This window comes from Parasteatoda tepidariorum, chromosome 8 (assembly GCF_043381705.1).
Source record: "Parasteatoda tepidariorum isolate YZ-2023 chromosome 8, CAS_Ptep_4.0, whole genome shotgun sequence".
Classification (NCBI taxonomy): domain Eukaryota; kingdom Metazoa; phylum Arthropoda; class Arachnida; order Araneae; family Theridiidae; genus Parasteatoda; species Parasteatoda tepidariorum.
Genome location: NC_092211.1, coordinates 86,415,539 through 86,438,926, shown reverse-complemented (window position 1 = coordinate 86,438,926; position 23,388 = coordinate 86,415,539). Strand labels below are relative to the sequence as shown.

Here is a 23,388-nt window from a genome sequence, read left to right as displayed (position 1 = left end):
ATTAATATTAAAAAAAAAAAGTGGTTATCCATTATTTTTTTTTAATCTATGGAAGATTTCAGTCAAAAACGTTGTATCTAGGTATATTTCATTAAAGCATAGAAATTTTATAAAATGTGGTATTATTTTCCTTGAAATATGCTTAAGGCTGTTTTTCAAAGGTTCTGTCGTAATATGAAACGATGCTTTCTTGCGAATAGTATACTATTTTTATGACTGTTGTGAGTTTGCAACTGTTACTCATGACTGTTAGGTCAAGTTTAGCCTAAGGCCAGCGCTATCTACGCTTATTTTGAAAATGGCAAAAAACATCAATACGGAGAAAAGCCTCAGTTTTGTGAAAGTGAAAAGCGTTTGTGGTTTAATTTTTTATTATTTAAAAACTTACTCCAATGCTGCATTACCTGGGCTTATAAAAATTTGCAGAAACATAGAACACGGCAGTGGTTTTGATAATTTTTATCTAGGTGCAAAAATGTCGTCAAATTGGAAATTTTTAAAAAAGAGTTTTATAACTTTTAAAATATTTAAGTTACTTGTCAGTTCTAAAGTCCAGATAATTCTTCATGACAAGATTATATATTTAGTTTAACAAACAGAGGAAAAACCTTGACAAAGAGAGGGACAAATAGCAGAAGTTAGAAAAGGAAATCACGAAGATGCATCCACGCTTACGTTTGGATTCGAACCCGCTACCTCCGCACTACAGCGCGTTAGTTAGGCAAGTTTACTCTTCTATGGTGACTTCCTTTGCACTACTTGATGACACCACCTGCAAAGCTATCTGGTGGAAACATTAGGAAGTAGTGATCTTATTTCGAAAACGATACGAGATATGGCAATAGGAATTGAATTGATAAGCATTTTAACATGATTGAATTGACACAAAAAAGCATTTCTGTCTGCAAAGTATCTTATCGAATAAAAACCAATATTTCTTTCAACCATTTGTTCCAAATTTAATTTACGGCATATTTTAATGAATTTTCGAATGAAGAATAAAATTTAATACGAAATCCATCAAGAACTATTTTTTTTTTCTTTTCTTTTTTTTTTCAATTGTAATTTACAGAATACTTTCCCGAATTTTTCTAATGAAGAGTTAGATTTAGTTGGAATCTAATACGAACTATTTCTTTTGGATTGTAATTTGCAGAATATTTTCCGAATTTTTTAATGAAGAGTTAAATTTAGTGCGAAATCAATAAGGAACTTTTTTTTTTTACTGTAATTTACTGAATACTGCCTCGAATTCTTTAAATGAAGAGTTAGATTTAGTGCGGAATCTATTAGGCGCTATTTCTTTTGGATTGTAACTTACACAATAATTTCCCGAATTTTCTAAGGAAGAGTTAGATTAAGTGCGAAATACATTAGAAACTATTCATTTTGGATTTGCGGAATACTTTCTCGAATTTTCTAATGAAGAGTTGGATTTAGTGGGGAATTTATTACGAACTAATTCTTTTGGATTGTAATTTATAAAATACTTTCCAGAATTTTCTAAATAAGAGCTAGATTTAGAGCGAAATCTCTTAGGAACTGTTTCTTTATATTTCATTTACTGAATACTTCCCCAATTTTTTAAAGAAGAGTTAGATTTAGTGCGTTAGTAATTTTTGTTGGAAAAAGATTTTAATGCCACAAATATATTTGAAGAGAAATCACAACAATTTGGCCTTTGATGTGCCAATTTTAGCAAGTGATAACAGGACATTCTTTCCATTCCAGTTGATTATCTTATCGAAACAGATTTTTAAATCTGAAGCGTTGAAAATTTTCTCCATGCATCCAAAAATTGGCCACAAAAAATATATCACTGGTATTGCTTGAACAAAAAGTGACTAAACACGGAATGGCTTCCTGTTGTACTAAGACTCTTTTCTAATAGTTCATGATTAAATTAATTTTGCAGTAATAATTAGTTTGAGAACACGAAAGGAATTAATTTCCACACAATTTGAACACAATTTTCTATGTTATGCTATTTCTATTTTAAAACATGAGATGAAAAAATCTGAATAAATGTATTAAATATAAGTATTTAATTTTGAAATTGGATCAAGGAGTTTCTAGAAATAGTGAAATGAGTCAAAACTAGGATGGGAAACACTGTGCTAACATATGCATATTAGGGTTCACGCGAGTCTTGTAAATTTTAAAAAGTGGTAACGAAAATTAAACAAATTTCGATAATTTAATTTCTGTGTAACCACCACTGAAAATTATTTTCGTATAAATGCATGAAAAATCGAGCTTCTAAACCTTTTAACGGCGAAGTGGTATATTAAAATAAGAAATATATTGTACATTAACCTAAATTTACTACTAAAATTTTTCAGGAACCGTGGGAACCTCGTATATTCTTTTCAGAAATATTTTATTAAAAGCGCGTAATCAAATAATAAAATTTGTTTGATTTCGCAAAAAAATTAAAAAAAATTTTATTAAATATTTTGCAATATTGTCATTTAGTACTTCAGAAAAACACATAAGTTTTCATTAATACAACTGCATTTACACAAATATATTTCAGTTAATTTCATGAAAAGTAAACTAGATAAAAATTATTCACTTTCATTACATTTCATCACTCTCAACCAATAAATCGACACAATTTTTAAACTGAATTTAAATGCAAAATACTAAAGAATTCGTAAACTTAACCCTCATTGTTTGTAAACAATGCTCTTTATTTTTTTTTAAACCTTTAAAGCAAGCCTAAAATTATGCGAAGAATTTTATCAGATAAAAAAGTTATGAATGAAAAAATATTATTCGTAGATTATGAAATATATATCTTATAAAAAAGCTTAGTCCATTAACCTTATTTCTTAAAAATTTTCCCCTTTTTAGTGGAATGCTTCTTTCAATTTAAGCTTATCTTTTAAAAATAATCTATTGGACGAGTATCTAAACAATTTCAAGTAGCCAAGTCCACTCAATCACTGACCTCTATTTCTGTAGATATGACGCACATAGATAAGTTTATATTTATCTCCAAATTATTGTGATGATTAATTATTTTTCATTTTAAACTTAAAAACGATTAAAAAAAGTTAAGGAAGCTTAAAGTGTGGGGAGATTTAATTGAAAATTAACCTTTAAATTTTCATTTTTATAGTTTCAAAATATCGAAAAAGGCGTAATTCTTATTAAAAACTTAATATAAAATTAAAAAATTACAAATAAAAAAAAATACAGCAGTTTAAAGAGAATAGGAAATTGAGAATAAACATTGAACAATACAATTTACTTATGTTGGCATAACTATACCAAATACATTTTCCAAGAATCAAATTTGAAACCTTTAATTTCGAAACCGCTTTAAATATAAAGAATAAGTAAAAGTTGGCAGCTATTTTATTGTAACGGTATATAATTATATAACAGGTACATACAGGAAAACTAATAATGAATTATTTTTAGTATACTGATATAGTTGACCCATGATAATTAATTCTTATAATCTTTACTTTTGTTGTAAATATTTGAAAGAAAATAAAGTAACAGAACAGCTGAACTTACCCTTCATACCACGGCCTAGTTGGTATTGGAAACATAGGCCATGGAATGGGCATGTAAGGTCTTGGCATATCCCAGGGACTAAACATAGGCCATCCTCCAAAGCCTGTACCAGCGAAAGCACCTGTACCAAAAGGAAATCCTGACGCCATTGTCATGACAGACCTAAAATTTTAAGACAATGAAAAATATAACACACAAGTGTAAAACAAAATATAACTTATATTATTATAATTTGGAATGTAAAATAAACGTTGGATTGTTCCTGTCATAAGCTTGGCCGGGCCCTAAGCTATTGAAAGTAGTGGGGCCTTTATATGTTCAACTCTATTCTCTATACAGCATGAGCAAATTGTCGTTATTTTTTTATTGTTGGTTATGAAACATTAAAATAGTAGCATGTACTAGTGTTACTTGGCTGTTTAATATATTATGTGCTACACATGTAGCATGATACGTAAATTAAACGTAATTTTTTGGGAAATTGGTAAAATCAATACGTTTTATACGTAAATTTTTATTGACGGAATGATATTACCATTGAGATATTTGGTAAGAAAGCTTTGGTAAATTTTACGTTAAATTAACGGAGTGGATTTTACCAGCTACCCTTCGGTAAGATTGCTTTCGTATATTTTACGAAAGAATATTTATTATTTAAATTTAGTAAAAATGATTGTAGGTATTTTACGTATTATTGACGAAACAAATTTACCAGTTAAATTTCGGTTCGAATTTATTTACTCAAATTTTCTGCTTTTTGGATAACCACTTTTTTGCATAATTTGATGTTTCAACTTACATAAATTTTGACGTTCGTTCGTTCGTTGTAGTGGAACTGGGCGTCTGCGGCCTTAGAGCCATTTACTCTGTTGACGTACTCATCTCATACTCATATGTGGTGGTTATCTTAGCATCAGCCCCGCTAGGGGCTCTAACTAATTCATCTGAGTGGGAATAAATAATAAATCGCCGAAGCGCAACTGAAAGGTGAAAGTTGGGGTTCAGTAACATTTACTGAGAGAAAATTAAAATGAAGTAGCGGGATTAAACAAACAAATTTAAGAGTTCATTGATTGATTTGTTCATTTACGTCGCACTAGAGCTGCACAATGAGCTATTGGCGACGGTCTGGGAAACATCCCTGAGGAGGATCCGAAGACATGCATCACAATTTTGATCCTCTGCAGAGGGGATGGCACCCCCCCCCCCTTCGGTAGCCCGACGATCTGCACGCGAGTCGAGCACTTTACGGTAGAACAGTTTAGCGAGGACCAATACCGCACACCCTCGGTCCCTACGCAGACTGATCGAAGTGGTCACCCACCCGCACACTGACCGCAGTCAGTGATTCTTGACTTCGGTGATCTGCTGGGAACCGTATCTTAACGATCAGTCCACTGCGGGACAACAAATTTAAGAGAAAGAAGAAGTTTTCGTGGCAGACTGCCTCGTTTCCCCCCGAGCTTTCTGCTGACGTAAATAACATGTAAACATAATGTATACTTATTCTTACCTACTATAAAGTGGTTGGTAAAATATTCTAAAAAAACGAATTTATTTACGTATCATTTTACGTTCTTTAGTTAATTCAAAGTGTCAGTGTTACGTAAATTTTACGAATACTTACTAAAATTTAAATGTGAAATATGCGTATTCTAGACGTAAAATTGGTGGTTCTCTGCTAATATACTTATGTGTTTCCAATAACGGAAGCTTTACGTTATTAGATTAAGCAAAACACGTCTTTATCAGAATTCTTAATTAATATCTAATATAAAAATAAAGATTAACTCCTTTGAGCATATCTGGTATAATGCTGTTGTTCTAGGAAAGTCGTGATATTATGTCTATCTGAAAGTTCTGTCCGCGAAAGCTCCATTACACACGTCTCTTTAAGCGGGCAGACCTAATATTTACCTCAGTCAAGCAACGTTCTCCCGTATTTATATATTTAAAAGGCCGTAAAAAATTTATTTTTGCGTCATAAAAATGCTCAGTATTGGTGCATTTAATTAAAAAGCGTTGCAAAAGAAACACATTTTAATTCATTTAAAACTACTGTTGCAAAAATGCAACATTTTATTTTGACGCAAAAAGCACTTTTTGGGGATAAGTGGTAGGACTTTCATGCTTAGACTAACACGAAGCGTTGGCTATCACTTCAGTTTTGGATCAAAATTTACATATTTATAATGTTAATATGAACACGACTGTCTTGCTATTCTAACATGAATTTTAAGAATAATGGAGATATAATCTTAACCTTTTTCTAAAAGACTTTGCGGGATTGTTGGTACTTAATGGGATTGGCTCAATCGTTTCTCAAAATGAAATGTATATTTTGGCTTCGAAAGCCCTTGCAGTTCCTTAAAACATTAAAAAAAAAGTGATAGCTAAGACAGTAAAATGTATTTTAATACATTTTTATTCTCTCCACTGTATTTATTCAATAAATATACCTAGTCGCAAAACGCGATGTTTAGGATTTTCAATTTAAAAGGACGCCTGGGTCATTACTACAACAGAGTCACAGACAAGATTAGTTGCCGGACTATCTATCGCTTATATAATCTTTTCTTTGTCGTTGACACATTTTTGTCAATCCCGTGTAAATATATGTTAATAGTTGTATGTATTTTCTCCATTATTCTTTTTTATTCTATTACACCTGCATACCTGCCAACTCTTCCGGAAGATTTTATTTTCATATTTCAAGTGGTAGCAATACTCAGGTTAATCCAATTAACTTTTTGAATTATAATGATAATTATAAGTGAGTTTGACCACCACTACATATAAATAATTACAATAAATATATGAAAGCATAATAATCTTTCCGCAAGCGAATTTCAACGGGATCAAATTGTAAATATATTTTTGAGACAGATTGTTTTTCGTTTATTGTTTTACAACCACTCTGAAAATCCCTTCTCGGAAAGAGTAAAAGTTGGCAGGTATGCACCTGCGTAAATGTTAATATTATTTTGACCCCAGTAAATATTATTAAATTCTAATCTAGTTAAATCTCAGTTATGTTTAATTTCCTATCGATTTTATAACATGTTCAACCGATTAGTTTCCCACTCATGACTTTACTATTTGCTGCTTGGCACCCCCTCTCCCCCCAATTCTACTCCCACTTTACACATTCCCCCATTACATGTCTCAAAAATCCAACGAATCAGTTAATGGCGCTTCGCTGCAGCGCGCTGAGATTTGAGCTATGTCCTAATGTTTAGGATTTTTTAAGTGAAAGCTGGGGTAGCCTCATCGGTAGGGCCCTGGGCCCATGTCCGAGAGTTCGTGGGTTCGAACCCCGCAGGTCGAAGACTCCCCGTGTAGTAAATGGTGACTGATGCACGTTAAATCTGTCGAGTCACAAAGTCCTCCATGTTTCCATAACAAATCAATACCTCTGGGGGTATTGAATTGGATATCGATCGTTCTCTGATTCAGGTCAAAAATTACGATCTGTGGATGAATGAATGAGTCCGTCCTGTAAACGGGTGTGACGTATGGGTGTGGCAGAAGTCGAACCATAGATGGCGCCACTGGAAAGCACGAACAATCTCACCCCTCAGCCTAAAACAGGCATACGTCAACAAGTGAAAGCTATGAAAAAGGAAGGACTCGGTCGTTTTGGATAAAATTTTCATGTGTAGTAGTTGAAACCCTCTTGATCAAAAATTCTCAAGGACTAAAAAAATGAACAGATTTTGAGATACTGAGTTTTGAACATCGACCTTTAGGTCTGTGTGAATATACAGAAATGACTCTTAGAACCTACGTGCTTAACACTCTGTATTTCAAAATTTGTTCATTTTTTAGCATTGGGCCCCCATGAGGACTTTTGTTCAGGAGAATTTCAACTACAACATATGAAAATTTCAATCAAATCGAAAAATGTGAAGTAAATCTGACTTTGACCTGAATAAACTCATACCCTACAAGAAAATAAATAAAATTTATTGTGTACGAAAGTTAGAAACTTCGTTTTTTTTTTATTTATGTTTACGTTTGATGATGAAGATCACGATAGTTTATGATAAGATTTAAAGTTAAAGGAGTAAACAAAAAAAGAAGCAAAGAACGATGATAAAGAATGAGTTCGAAGGACTTTTAATCTACAGAAAAATCAAGAAAAAAAATCTCAACAATGAAGTCATTCTAACAAGAATCGGAAAATTATTTAATAAACAGTAACTTGCAATCAAAAGCTTTTCAAGGTCTTTTTTTTTTTAAAGCGTATCTTTAAAATTTACTAGTTTATTTTAACCTTTTACACTCTGGATACTCAAAAATGCCATTTAAATTATTGTGAGCACTCATATATTTAAAATATATGAGTGCTTGCCTCCCAATGAGGTGAACGCATTCGAATCCCAGCAATGGCTGGTCGAGGCGAATTCTGCACCAGGCTCGACCACAGTGATGACGTAAAATATGCTCAGTGATAGACGCATAATTGTTTCTCTAATCTTCACATATATGTATATATTTTTGCAGAATCAAATAATAGGTTAAAAATCTGTGCACATTAGGGACGGCAAATTGATATTTAGGCGAAGTAAAAATAAACACGCTGTCGAAATCTAACGAATCGGATCATTATTGAGGAAAGTGAGACTGTAACAATCATTGACATGTGACTATTAGACATGTTTCATCAAGTGGTCAGATGATGAAAACTTGGTACTTTTCAAGTATTAGTTACTCCCATTCTTCCTTACTAGTGATTCCTATAGCTTGTTTCCTCTCATAAATAATTATTTACAATCTCTAATCATGCACTTTTTGACGGAAACATTAAAAATATATAGTAGGGTGGTCTTTGCAGAACATTATAGGAATTTATAGAAATCAAATAGTAGGAATCATTTATAGGAATCTATTTATAGGGTATATTTTTATATTTATAGGAATCTATTTATAGGAATCAAATAGTAGGCGATAAATAATGAATGAAATTTTAAAGTGAGCAAGACGCGCGGGAGCTTAGGAAATAGAGAGCTAGCCCCCCAGTGAGGTGAACGAGGTTTGAATCCCAGTGTTGGATGTTCGATACGAATTCTGATCCCGGCTAGGATCGGTGACAATTCTGACGTAAAATATTCTAAGTGATACATGGATCACGGATTAGAGCCCCCTTGCCGTTAGACTAACCATGGGAGGTTTTCCTCTCCAAGCAACGCAAATGCGGGTTAGTTCAATCAAAAGGTACTTCTTGAAGGTAAATTATTTCTCCCAGTATTTTATTTTCACTTTTTAACCGTAGGTGAACAGCCGACCCAATTTTTGGGTTTACGACTACTAATGTTCCTGTCCGCTCAACTCCTCCCAGAACTTGATAAAGAAGTTCCATTGTTTTCTGAACTGAATATTGGTAGACTCAAAATTGGATCGGTTGTTCGATGGCGATTATAAAATACGATTATAAGCAATATTATTTTATGACAACTAATAATCATAAAATAATGTGGTAACAAAATATTTAAATTGGTGACTTTTGTTGTCACCGTATAGCATATCCTCCAACAATTACGGAATTTTCGGAGCCTCCGAAAATATGTAGTTGTTGTATAAATGTTTTTAAGAAACTAGATTTGAAAGAATTTTGGTCGCCAGTACATATAAACTATTTAAACAGTTATATAAAGGATCATATAGACAAAAGCTCGTATTAAAAAGCTCTGAAGAACGTTTTTTTTTTTCAAAAAAAAAGTCCTATTTGTGTCAAAATTTCAGCTTTAGTTCATTGCAATTGGAAAAAGTATTTTGCCAAAACTGAAAAGTTGTAAGATATGGTATATATGACAAATAACTGTAAGAAGTTAAAATAATTCTATTAATTTAAATTATATGTGATAATATAAATTGTCCTTTAGAGTATTTCTAATAGTTAAAATTCGAAATGCGTCGAAAAGTGCATGTTTATTCATAGAAAGAACGCTGCGTCAGATTAGCAGCTTAATTAACGTTTGCATTCATTAATTAGCATTTTAAACTCAGGGATGCTGCAGGCGACTATAAATGTAAAAAGTGGTAGAAATTCAATCCTCTTTCATTTCTTTATTTTCTCTTTAATTATTTAATTGAAACTACCACTATGACTTTCATTTCATATTATTCAGATTTGAAGCAAAGACATTCTTTACTTATAGGGAGGTTGTAGCCAGTGACCGTGGAAGTATCTCTTCCCCCTCCCTATATATATATATATATATATATAGTATTAACCGAATTATTATTTAGTATTTATCAGAATTATCTAAACATTACAAAATGGCAATCAAAAATACAAACTAGCAATTTCGAACTGTTTTAAAATTAAAATAAAATTAATGAAAGAAATTATGTACCAGTAAATTATTTATGTCTCATTTAAGGGTATTTTTTTCAAATTTTTCATTATGTTTTTTTTTTTTTTTTTGGTTAATAGCGGACACTTGAATCTATTTCCCATTGGTCTCAGAATTGCTACTCTCTTCTCGTTACCCAGTGAGCACCTATGGTAAGCCACGGCGGTGGAGTAGCGTCGCCCACGTCATACAACCACAAACCCGTTTATAGGGTGGGTTACATTCACAGAGAGAAAAGGACATGGAACACAGAGAGAGAGAGAGAGGAAGAAACGTCCATGCTCTGAGCGGAATTCGAACCCGCAACCATCGGCTCCGCAGTCAGGCACGCTAACCACTCGGCCACCTGGTCAGCTTTTTCCTTGTGTTAGATGGGACATTTGAAACCAAGATTTTTCCCATCGGTCGGCAATATATAGAGACGTTTATTTCCTCTGTGGGAAGATGATGAGTAGGAATGATTTGGTAACAGATTTCACCAAGGAAATGTTAAAACTCGTTTGAAATGGAGACATTTTTTAGAAACTTTCGATTAAAAATTTTTTTTAGAATTTCGTTGGGTGCCAAAAATTTTTCTATTTATATTGTAAATTTAATTGCACAAAAAGAGAGTGAAAAAATTTAATCTTAAAAGGAGCTATATCCCTTTATTTTTAAAATGTGAGGGGGCTAAGCCCCCTTTGCTCCCCCCCCCCGATTCCACTATCCCTGGTGGTAGCCCAGTGATTAAAGAATCGAACTCCGGTCCGAAGGGGCTATGGTTCGATCCTTGACTTCGTTAAGACCCACCAAGTACATGCGAAATGCGTGCTTGGAAAATCTATCGAATCGAAAGTCCTGTGGTCGATCGGTGAGCAGTAACATGGGTACAGGGATCTGTAGAAAATTTCCTTCCCCTTCAGATCTATATCAAAATTGAGGAGAATGAGATCTCCTCTACAGGGAATAAAAATTGTGAGGCATGTCTTCAGATCAACCTCACGGATATTTCACAAAACGTCGCCAATAGCACTTAGTGCAGATCTAGTGCGACGGTAACCTAACTTCTTTACTTCCAAAAGCAAATTGTAAAAAGTAGGCTATAAAACGTAGCTAATTTTTATTCGTTTAAGAAAATTTTGAATTTTATAAGTCGCCACTTTTTGCAATTTTAGTCGCCTCTTTGAGTTATTACATTTCTAAAATTCCAATTATTAGAAAGAAAGAAAAAGAAAATAGACGTGTAACCAAAAATTTCAGTTTCTTTCTTAACTAGAATTTTGAAAAATTTGTAATAAAGTTATGGCAATATTTCGTTAAATCTATCTAAGTTTTATATTACGTGATGGTTTACAATATTTCCTTAATACACTGCCGAAATTTTATACGCTATCGAAACATACTTAACTCTTTTGACTGATCTAAGTCTAAAGGGTTAAATATGTTTCGATATTTACGCCCTTTTGACTGCTCTAAATCAAAAGGGTACACAATCCAGATACTACTATATCCAATACGAAACTGATCCAAACATTTCGTATTTTTAATATATAATATTTATTCACCAATAGTTTAGTTTTGAAATAGTTATGTATTTTCGCCCATAGTCTTCACCCATGGCCGCGCACATATGAGCCCATAGCAATCTNTAAGAAATTAGATTTGAAAGAATTTTGGTCGCCAGTACATATAAACTATTTAAACAGTTATATAAAGGATCATATAGACAAAAGCTCGTATTAAAAAGCTCTGAAGAACGTTTTTTTTTTTTTTTTTTTTAAAAAAGTCCTATTTGTGTCAAAATTTCAGCTTTAGTTCATTACAACTGGGAAAAGTATTTTGCCCAAAACTGAAAAGTTGTAAGGTATGGTATAGATGACAAATAACTGTAAGAAGTTAAAATAACTCTATTAATTAAAATTATACTTAGCCATTGCCTTTAGAGTATTTTTAATAGTTAAAATTCGAAATGCGTCGAAAAGCGCATGTTTATTCATAGAAAGAACGCTGCGTCAGATTCGCAGCTTAATGAACGTTTGCATTCATTAATTAGCATTTTAAACTCAAGGATGTCGCAGGCGACTATAAATGTAAAAAGTGGTAGAAATTCAATTCGCTTTTATTTATTTATTTTCTCTTTAATTATTTAATTATAACTATTGCTAACCACTATTACTTTCATTTCATATTTGAAGCAAAGACATTCTTTACTTATAGGGAGGTGGTTAGGCAGTGACCGCGAAAGTATCTCTCCCTCCCCTCTCTATATATAAATACATACCTACCAACTTTTACTTTTTCTGAGAATGGATTTCTCAAGTGGTAGTAAAACAATCACCGAAAAACAATCTTACTCCAAAATATATTTATATTTTCAATAGGGTTAAAATCCGCTATCGTATAAATTAGTATGCTTTTATATATTCGGTGTAATTATTTATATGTAGTGGTGATAAAACTCATTTATAATTATCATTATAATTCAAAAAGTCTAATGGCGTGACATGAGTTTCGGTACCACTTGGGTCTATTAGAAATGACAGAATTACTACTCTCTTATCGTTACCCAGTGAGTATCTATGGCTAAGCCACGGCGGTGGAGTAACGTCGCCCACATCATACAACCACAAACCCGTTTATAGGGCGGGTACATTCACACAGAGAAAAGGACATAGAACACAGAGAGAGAGAAAGAAACATACATGCTCTGAGCGGAATTCGAATCCGCAACCATCGGCTCCGCATTCAGGCACGCTAACCACTCAGCCACCTGGTTGGCTTTTTCATTATGTTAGATGGGGCATTTGAAACCAAGATTTTCCCCATCGGTCTGCAATATATAGGGACGTTTATTTCCTCTGCGGGAGAATGGAGTAAGGAATGATTTGGTAACAGTTTTCACCAAGGAAATTTTAAAAGTCGCTTGAAATGGAGACATTTTTTAGAAATTTCGATTTCAATTTTTTTTTAGAATTTCTTTAGTCACCAAAAAATTTCCTATTTTTATATTGCAAATTTAATTACAAAAAAGTGAGTGAAAAAGTTTAATATTAAAAGGAGCTGTATCCCTTTATTTTTATAATGTGAGGGGACTAACCCCCCCCCCTTTATTCCACGATCCCTGGTGGTAGCCCAGTGATTAGAGAATCGGACTCCGGTCCGAAGGGGCTATGGTTCGATCCTTGACTTCGTTAAGACCCACAGAGTACATGCGAAATACGTGCTTGGAAAATCCATCGAATTGAAAGTCCTGTGGTCTGTCGGTGAGCAGTAACATGGGTACAGGGATCTGTAGAAAATTTCCTTCCCCTTCAGATCTATATCAAAATTGAGGAAGTGACCAAAGGAATGAGGGGATAAAAATTGTGAGGCATAAAAATTATGAGGGAACAATAGCAGGGGATAAAAATTGTGAGGCTTGTCTTCAGTACAACCTCAGGGATATTTCACAGCGCGTCGCCAATAGCACTTAGTGCGACGGTAACCTAACTTCTTTACTTCCAAAAGCAAATTGTAAATAATATGCTATAAAACATAGCTCATTTTTATTCGTTTAAGAAAATTTTGAATTTTATAAGTCACCACTTTTTGCAATTTTAGTAACCTCTTTGAACTATTACATTTCTAAAATTCCAATTATTAGAAAGAGCGAAAAAGAAAATAGACGTGTAACCAAAAATTTCAGTTTCCTTTTTAACTAAAATTTTGAAAAATTTGTAATAAAGTTATGGCAATATTTCGTTAAATCTATCTAAGTTTTATATTACGTGATGGTTTACAATATTTCCTTAATACACTGCCGAAATTTTATACGCTATCGAAACATACTTAACTCTTTTGACTGATCTAAGTCTAAAGGGTTAAATATGTTTCGATATTTACGCCCTTTTGACTGCTCTAAATCAAAAGGGTACACAATCCAGATACTACTATATCCAATACGAAACTGATCCAAACATTTCGTATTTTTAATATATAATATTTATTCACCAATAGTTTAGTTTTGAAATAGTTATGTATTTTCGCCCATAGTCTTCACCCATGGCCGCGCACATATGAGCCCATAGCAATCTGAGGGATAAATCCCTTTTATCTGTCTTAAACTCGAAAGGTATATTTAGATAATCTATGATTATTCAAAATTCGAAGAAAAAAATTTGATGCAAAGATATATATCCGAACTACAAACAATATGCATTTTAGTAAGATGTAACATAAGAAATAATGTCATATAACAAAGTAATAAAAACATTGTAAAACGAAAGTTCGCGAACTCATTTATTTCTATTACTTTAAATTAATGAATAGCTAATTCTTTGTAAGGAACATATTTTTATCACGGCTAAAAAAATTTTGTCGTGAAGTCACAGTTTTTTTTTTACGTTGCATTTTTAATGAATTCTAAATAAATTTTGGAAATAAATTCCGAAAACACGTCTCTTTTGAATGATTTAAATAAAATCAAACATTCGTTGAAACAACGAACAATACAATATGTAGAAGATGAAATACAATTTTAGCATGTCAAAATGTAAATACAAATTAAATTTATAAAATTATTACTAATTTTTATATTAAAAAAAATAGTGTATGGTGTGTTATTAAAACTAACCTCTTTTTTCGTTCCATCGGAGTGGAGTTAACCATCACCGCCAAGCATAACAAGAAAAACGCCAACAACTTCATCTTTAATCTCAAATGCGTGAAGCAATGATACGAGCGAGCTTTAAGTTGATAATGATGAGATCAGTTTCCGAGCAAGGAATGTTAAGTTGGGGTGGGGACAGAATGGCTTTTATATCATTTGCTTCACCAATCGCGATTACGAATGGTAAGAAGAAGAATTTCTTGGCAATGCGCACTTCTAATGTGATGCAATTTGTATAGAGCGTTCTAGAGTTTTCTCCTAGAGCAGCGGTTTCCTATTTTTCTTCTTTTTTTTTTCATGCTACGGAACCCTAAATGATCATGCTTCTTTCTGCGGAACCTCGTCATTTAATAAAATAAAAGTTCATTAGCAGCTGTACAAACAAAAAAGACTGCTAATTATTTTCAAAATATTTAATGCGAAGAAGGAAATATTTTTAAATTACGAATTTGTTATGGGTGTATGTATTTACTAAAAATGATATAAATCACTTGAATTACGACTTATAATATCGAGACTTATAATTATTATAAATAATTGTTACGGCTTATATAATTGTTACGGCTTATAATTGTTATAAATATCGAGAATAGTAGAGTATTTCTTTTATTTTGAATCAGTTGTTTTGTTTTGAATTAAAAAGCTTAATGAGAAATACAAATGGGAATTTTTAATCTATTCGCAATTTTTTTCAAAAAAGAAAACATTTTAACTGCAGTGTTACTCAAAAATATTTATTTATTTGAATTTTGATTCTTTTAACCATTTGCCATACATGAACAATTTCATATATGCTTCTGAAATACTAAAGAAAATTATGGATTATTGATTGTATATATGTTACCGGCAAAGTATGAAACGCCGGCATTATATAGAATGCCTAGGCATTCTATATAATGCCGGATGCTTTTAGACAAAGTATGAAATATGAGAAGTATTACATACTTTATCTAGGCATTGTATAATACCTAGGCATTCTATAGAATGACAAATGCTATTTAGACAAAGTATGAAATAAACGTCCTGATGAGTTTATTATGTAAATGATGTGCATGTTACTGTGAATGACCGAAATCGGTGGATGCTGACTTTCACCGGTGAATGTTGACAATCACACAGTCGCTTTGGTGAATGTCCGAAATATTTATTACATCCGATTTGATATTAATTTATTCGTGGATGTAATTACATTTATGAGATATTTTAATTTTTACTGACGGTAGATTAGAAGAAACATCAGTGTTTGGAGTATCGGGCAAATATATACCGGGCAATATCACTTGACCTTAAAAAAACCTCAGTGTAGGATATACCGGGCAGTGGCACTTAACTAAACCTAGTACTTATTTCAGACATTTGCCAAAGGTTTAGTCATACTAGGTCTAGTTAAGTCCCACTGCCCGGTACACATTTGCTCGGTATACCCTACACTGTTGTTTTTTTAAGATCAGGTGCCATTGCCCGGTATATCCTACACTGATGTTTGTTTAAGGTCAAGTGTCCGGTATATATTTGCCCGATACTCCAAACATGGATGCTTTAAATCTAATCTATCATCAATAAGTATTAAAATATCAAATAAATGTAATCTACCGTCAGTAAAAATTAAAATATCTCATAAATGTAATTACATCCACGAATAAATTAATATCAAATCGGATGTAATAAATATTTCGGACATTCACCAAAGCGACTGTGTGATTGTCAACATTCACCGGTGAAAGTCAGCATCCACCGATTTCGGTCATTCACAGTAACATGCACATCATTTACATAATAAACTCATCAGGACGTTTATTTCATACTTTGTCTAAATAGCATTTGTCATTCTACAGAATGCCTAGGCAATGTGTGAAATATAAATCATTTCATACTTTGCCGGCTAGTTTTAGGCATTATATACAATGCCTAGAATTTCTATATAATGCCGGATTTCATACTTTGCCGGCAACATATATAATATAATTATTACTGGTAAAAACTATTTTTTTTTTTAAAATTTTGATACTTTTTATTCATTGGCAATACATAAATAATTTCCTATAAACCGAAATATTAAAAAAAAATTACAGATTATTTAGATTGGATATAAATATAATTATTAATAGTTAAAAAGTTTCTTACTCTCGGAACCCCTTAGGGAGATTTCGGATTTTTACGTTAGCTTCTGTACGTAATATTGAAACAACTGCGCATGCTCACGTATATTTAGGATGCTACGTATCTTACGTTATGTTGGCTTAGTCAAATCACTCACGCTACGAAGACAAAGCTACAAGCAAGCTGCTTATAGCTGTTAAATGTTGTTTTCTGTTAAAACATGCACATGAAATGCGAATGTATTGATGAAATTTCGAAATGAATCGTGTGGTTTTACAACCATTGGTTCATTTAATTAAAAAATAATTTTATTGGTTTTCGTTTAACATTATGGTTGTTTAATTGCACTAGTTCCATAAGAAACCAGATGTATTTTCGCTATTTCAAAATTATATATTTTTAACTACACAATTTAATTAAAAGAAATAAAATAATCAATAACGTTCAATAATATTTTTTTAAATATTAATTATAATAATAAGCTGCATTCTTTATTGCTGAATTCTTCAAAATCTGTAATGTACCCAATTTTTCTGCTCACAGAACCACAGTTTTACGCAGAGTAAAGCATCTAGAATCGTATGCCACAACTTTAAAGAAATAGTCCATTAAAATAACTTATTTTGATTTTGTGATCAAAATTAAAATGATATTCCACTACCTTAGCGTTTTTAACCTACGGATTCTCGCAAAATCTCCTATTTTTCACTTTTATTTTCGTTTGATATTTTTTCACGGGCGCATGCCCATTTACTTGAAATCTTTCGTACGGGATCGTACTGAAGGTAAAGTAAATTTGTGAAATCTCCCTATTCACGTTAAACGTCGCAAATTAAAGTCGAAGAGAGAAATAAATGAAAAATGTTATCAAAATCAGATAAATCATAAACGAAAAAATTTAGGAATTATAATCCAGTAACAAAAAATGTGAAAATACTGCCTTTCTTGTTTCAACTTACATTGGATTTCATTAAAAAAAATCGGAGTCATCATTTCAACCGATTTTTTTTCTTTAAAATTTTTAATTTATGCACGTAGCATTACCTACACCTCCACACGATACTTTTATAAGTAGTCAGCGCAGACTATTTAAAAAGTGAACCAGTTGTGCACACATTTTTTCTAAAATGTAATTGAGAGTAATTTATCATAAATTTGAGAATTGAATCTGTAGTGGTTGACAAGTAAATAAGACAAACCACTGTCTTATTTTTACTAGATTTTCTATAGGTTGGTTGGTGTCGTATCCTCTATTGAATCATATTTCATGGTGTGCTTGAATAGTTTTTGTTATTTCTATGGCATTAAATGAATACAAATCCTCTTCTGTGAAGTAGTTTAAGAGGTGAAGGCCTGCAGCGACTGCAGGGCAGTAAAAACATGATATGGTGTCAGTTCCACATTAAGACAGTTACCACAGTTTTGATATTTTCTAGTCCTATCTGCAAAGATTTTCTATTAAAAGCTTCTTTTGTAAACATGTTTATCTTCATAGTGGTCTGATTGGATTACCTTTAAAAAACCGTGTGAAGGCTTTCTGGTGAAAGAGGTGATGAATTAACTCGATAAAGTAGTTAAGGGGAGGTACTCTAATGTTCATTAATTATTCGAATCTATCCACTATACAGGGCGAAATGTCCACAGGCGAATTATTAGAGACGGTTTATTCCTGAAAAAAAATTTGGGAAAAAATAATTCCTTTTATTTTCTTATTCATCACAATTATGTATTTTTAGTTTACACTGGGCTGCCAGCTACTTCGTTTTTGACTAAATAATTAGTACAGCAGTAGACACAATTCCCTCCTACATAGCACAAGTATACTTAGTAATTCGTTTTGATACCATTTAAACGTTCACTGTCTCGTCGAGCTAATTTCGCATAAAGATATATTTTTTTTGACACATAGCAGTGGTCACAAATGTATTAAATGATCGAAATTCGAATAAAATTCGTGACCACTACTATGTTTTTCTAAGACAATACTTTGAATAAGCTTCCTGTCATAAAAATTGGAGTTAACATTTCACTTATTAGGACATTTATTTACTAAATTATCTTGTTTTTGTGAAATATTTTAATTTATTCACAATATTTTCTACCGTATATTTATTAATTGCAATGCATTATTATTAAATACCAATTTATGAAAAAGCTAATGATTTCATAAATTTTCATCGCGTTTTATTTAATTCAAAATCTTGCTTATATAGCAGTTGTAAAATGGGAAATTTTGAAATTCGATTAAACTGACATTTAATATTGATTTTTCTCTACCTATTTTATAAAATATTAATCAAATTCGCTATGATTAAAAAGAATTATTGCTCCTGTTAAATAAATATAAATAGCACACTTCTTTCACTTTTAAATGAACGTTGTTTTCTTTTTTGAGTCATTGGAATATAGTTTAGTTATTAAATATAAGTTAATACTTACAAACCTAAAGATCCGTTGATTCCTAATGCAAAATTAGTTATGCAAAAACAATTGAAGTGAGCAAAATTTGTTAACCTCAACTAATTCGTTGTAGTTTTTTTTAATTTATGTAATTAATCGTAACTACCACCATGACTTATATATATAATAAGTATTATATATGTAATAATAATACTTCATTGCGATCACCTTTTCTAGTGAATTAAAAGAAATGTGGCATAAAAAGTTGATAATTAGAATCTCTTCAAATAGGTTCTTTATTATTATTAATTACCCATTCCTTACATTTTTAATCACCTGTGGCATCCCTGTAAATGAATTATTTTCTACAATTATTATGCATGTATGAATTTTTTCTTTAGATTTACTTGTTTAAAATCAAGCAACATATTAAAATTTTATATACTCATTTTGACATCCCAGTACTCAATTTACATCACAGACTTAACTAAAAGAAATATTTCTAAGAACTATGGCAAAATAAAAAAGGCCATAATTTTAAGCCTGGATGAAAGATGCGAGGGCTTAAGAAGAAAAATGAGACGATTTTTAACTTCCTGAATGATTTTTTTTAAAGCTCGAAAATTATTAATTAAGTCACAAAAACATCTTTTGTCTCTTTAATCATTCTCTTAAATTATGTAACTTATTTTACCCATTCGGAATCATATTGTGAAGAGTTTCTTAATTCTAAGATAAAAACTAGTAGCACATTTATCATTAAACTTAATCCAATGAGGGAAAATGTTCCCACAAACCTTTTTTAAAAGTATAGAGGCTGGTAACTCAATTATTACATTTTTATAATCTGCAAATATGTATACATATATACATGTATATGTACATATATACATGTATATGTACATATACATGTATATATGTATACATGTGCATATATGCATGTACATGTACATATATGCATGTACATGTACATATATGCATGTACATGTACATATATGCATGTACATGTACATATATGCATGTACATGTACATATATGCATGTACATGTACATATATGCATGTACATGTACATATATGCATGTACATGTACATATATGCATGTACATGTACATATATGCATGTACATGTACATATATGCATGTACATGTACATATATGCATGTACATGTACATATATGCATGTACATGTACATATATGCATGTACATGTACATATATGCATGTACATGTACATATATGCATGTACATGTACATATATGCATGTACATGTACATATATGCATGTACATGTACATATATGCATGTACATGTACATATATGCATGTACATGTACATATATGCATGTACATGTACATATATGCATGTACATGTACATATATGCATGTACATGTACATATATGCATGTACATGTACATATATGCATGTACATGTACATATATGCATGTACATGTACATATATGCATGTACATGTACATATATGCATGTACATGTACATATATGCATGTACATGTACATATATGCATGTACATGTACATATATGCATGTACATGTACATATATGCATGTACATGTACATATATGCATGTACATGTACATATATGCATGTACATGTACATATATGCATGTACATGTACATATATGCATGTACATGTACATATATGCATGTACATGTACATATATGCATGTACATGTACATATATGCATGTACATGTACATATATGCATGTACATGTACATATATGCATGTACATGTACATATNAATATAATATTCTAATACCAAAAAAAGTACTTACGTAGCGTGAAAATATCTTTTGTGATTTAACTCTTTCAAAAGTATATAAAAAATGGTTGCCAGCAGGGGTGTACATGTAGATTTATTAAATACACCTTGTGCGCCACCTAGAAACCAAATCTAGAACCCGACACTCGAAATTTTTGCTCTGTTACAATCCTGCCCTGTTACAATTGACCCCACTCTCCCCTACTGAATCGTCTTACATCGAAGTTTTGAAAGCATAACTATTTTATTTTTCCGTTAACTCACCCGTGCCTGGGATCCTTTTAAGAAAGGTTAAAAAGGACATTTGTTTTTTCTTAAAAAATTTGATTGCAAAACTCAAATATTTCGTATCTATAACGGAATTTCATAAAATTTCAAGTGACCATTTTCGTTACATTTTCACCAGTGTTTTAATCATTTTGAGTCATAGGGTCTTACAAACCCTAATTCAGTAACATTTTTCGTTACAATGTTCTATAAAAAATTAAAATGCGGTAACTAATTCATCTTAACACATTGCATGTGGGCAACTTTTCCAAAAAAACGCTTGCATTGTGTTAAACTGACAAAATAAAGATTTTACTTTAAAATTATCTACGTATTAAGTTTTGGCCTACAGTTTATAATTAAAATAACACTATTTGTAGTTTTAGAACTAAATACTACGTTACTTAAATTGCCAACATGCCTAGTTAGATAAAATTTCTTGTTTTATCTATAAATATGGCAAAAATGTTATCATTTTCCTACCACTATTTAATTTTTAATAGCAATTTGGTATTGCTGATTACTACTGCTATTACTGATGATGTGGGAATTAGATCCTGGTAGCTTAAAAGTGACTCTAGTGCGTTCTAGATTACCGACATTACTCATATTTTTAGTAATGGAATCATTTGACAGTACATTGATCTTTAATATCCTTCAAATCGATGAAACAAAAAAGAAATATTCTTAACAAAGAACTATTTTCGTTTCACTTTGCAATTCGGAATCTTGATCTTTGTTCGTGAAATTTCCAGAAATCAACAGAATATGCAAATAGAGTCGCTTCTTTATTCACCTGTTTTCTTTAACTGTCACCGCACATGTGTCATTCAACCAATCAGATTTACTTTAGACGACCTCTAAGCGTTTATTTCACTTTCACCAGTAATCTGTATTATTTAACTGCGTCTGCACTTAAAACAATGAAATTACTTCTTAAAGCTAAGATTAAGGATAAGATAGTATTAACAAGCGGATAATGAAAAAAAAATGGTCAATATTGACAATTTCTATGCATCATTAATTTGTTTATTTGTATAAAGATACGTAATTATCTTTACAATTACATATTTTACAAAAATAGACGATACATAATTATAAAAACGACGATGTATACAATTATATATTTTACAAAAAATACAATTACGATACGAGACGATATATACAATTAGATATTTTACAAAAAAGACGATAGATAATTATTTAAAAAAAAATTGCAATTATGTAGACACTAAATAGTCCTAGCTCCTCTCAATAGTGAACGTAAATTTATAGTGAACTAACAATTAAGGTTAGCTTAATTTGTCTAATTCTGCGAGAACTTAAAATTTTCCCTGTACAATAATTAGGTGTTATATAATGGATTGAATTGCTGTGGGTGATCAAATTTCGTGTTCGTTTGAATAATTAAATTGTACCGTTACCCCTTTGGCTGTGATCTCANTTAAATCAAGAATAAAATCTCAAATCATAAAATTTAATACCACTTTAAATATTCCACAAATATCTCCCGTTTCAATGAAAGAGTAAACACGTATGCATTTAGCTTAAAATAATTTTTTTTAATAAAAAAATTGTTTATTGACGTTTTATTCGATCATTTTGATCCAATTTACGTAAAAACAGATTAAAACTTATCAATATATAAATACTTAGAACACAATACTTGACTTTCATTTTCAGGAAAGTGCTCAAACGTTAATTTGAAAAATTAATAATTTAATTTCTGCACGATATCATTTGGACTAGGAAAGAATAATAATTCTTTTTGAATTAGTTGAATTCTTTTAATTCATTTCAAAAAAAAATTATCAAATTAGGATTGGATTATCTAAATTTATGTTATCATTTTGAAAATTTTTCCCCTCGTGCATTTGTAATAAATCATAAAATATTCTATTCAATTTATCTTTTATCTTAGATTTAGTTATATTATCCATAAAAACTGTTTCTTTCATATTTTTATTTACTCTTGTTTATTTAATTCTGCCATATAATTAATTATATTCTTTAAAAAAAGAAAGAATAGAAAAAGAACGAAAACATAAATAACGCTTTTTTTATATTTGTTCTTCGATTAGTTAAAAGGGATTAAAATTGGTAGAATGGTAGAAATCATATAAATCTCGGTGCGCTGCCGCGAAGCGGCATTAACCGATTTATCTGTAGTAGTAATTCGATGATGAGGAGTAGTGAGGTGGAATGGAGATGGGGGGAAGAGGTGGTGCTTAGCACCAAAAATCGAGAGTGTATTATTAAAATTGCGAGAATGTTAACTTTCTACGCTCTTTGGAAGAAAAACATTTCTAAAGGTAGCTAAGCTACTGTAT

The 23,388-nt window shown here is 31.3% G+C and overlaps 1 protein-coding gene across 1 annotated transcript in view; it reads right to left on the bottom strand.

Moving 5' to 3' along the window:
* LOC122270387 (uncharacterized) overlaps window positions 1-14,845 on the bottom strand; it is a 28,900-nt gene extending 14,055 nt beyond the window's left edge. Inside the window, exons 1-2 of the mRNA XM_043047510.2 lie at window positions 14,479-14,845; window positions 3,529-3,690 (exon numbers count right to left, since the gene is read on the bottom strand). Coding sequence (XP_042903444.1) covers window positions 3,529-3,690; window positions 14,479-14,552 — 236 coding nt within the window. The 5' untranslated portion in view covers window positions 14,553-14,845. The remainder of the gene's footprint in view (window positions 1-3,528; window positions 3,691-14,478) is intronic.
* Window positions 14,846-23,388: the final 8,543 nt, after the last annotated feature.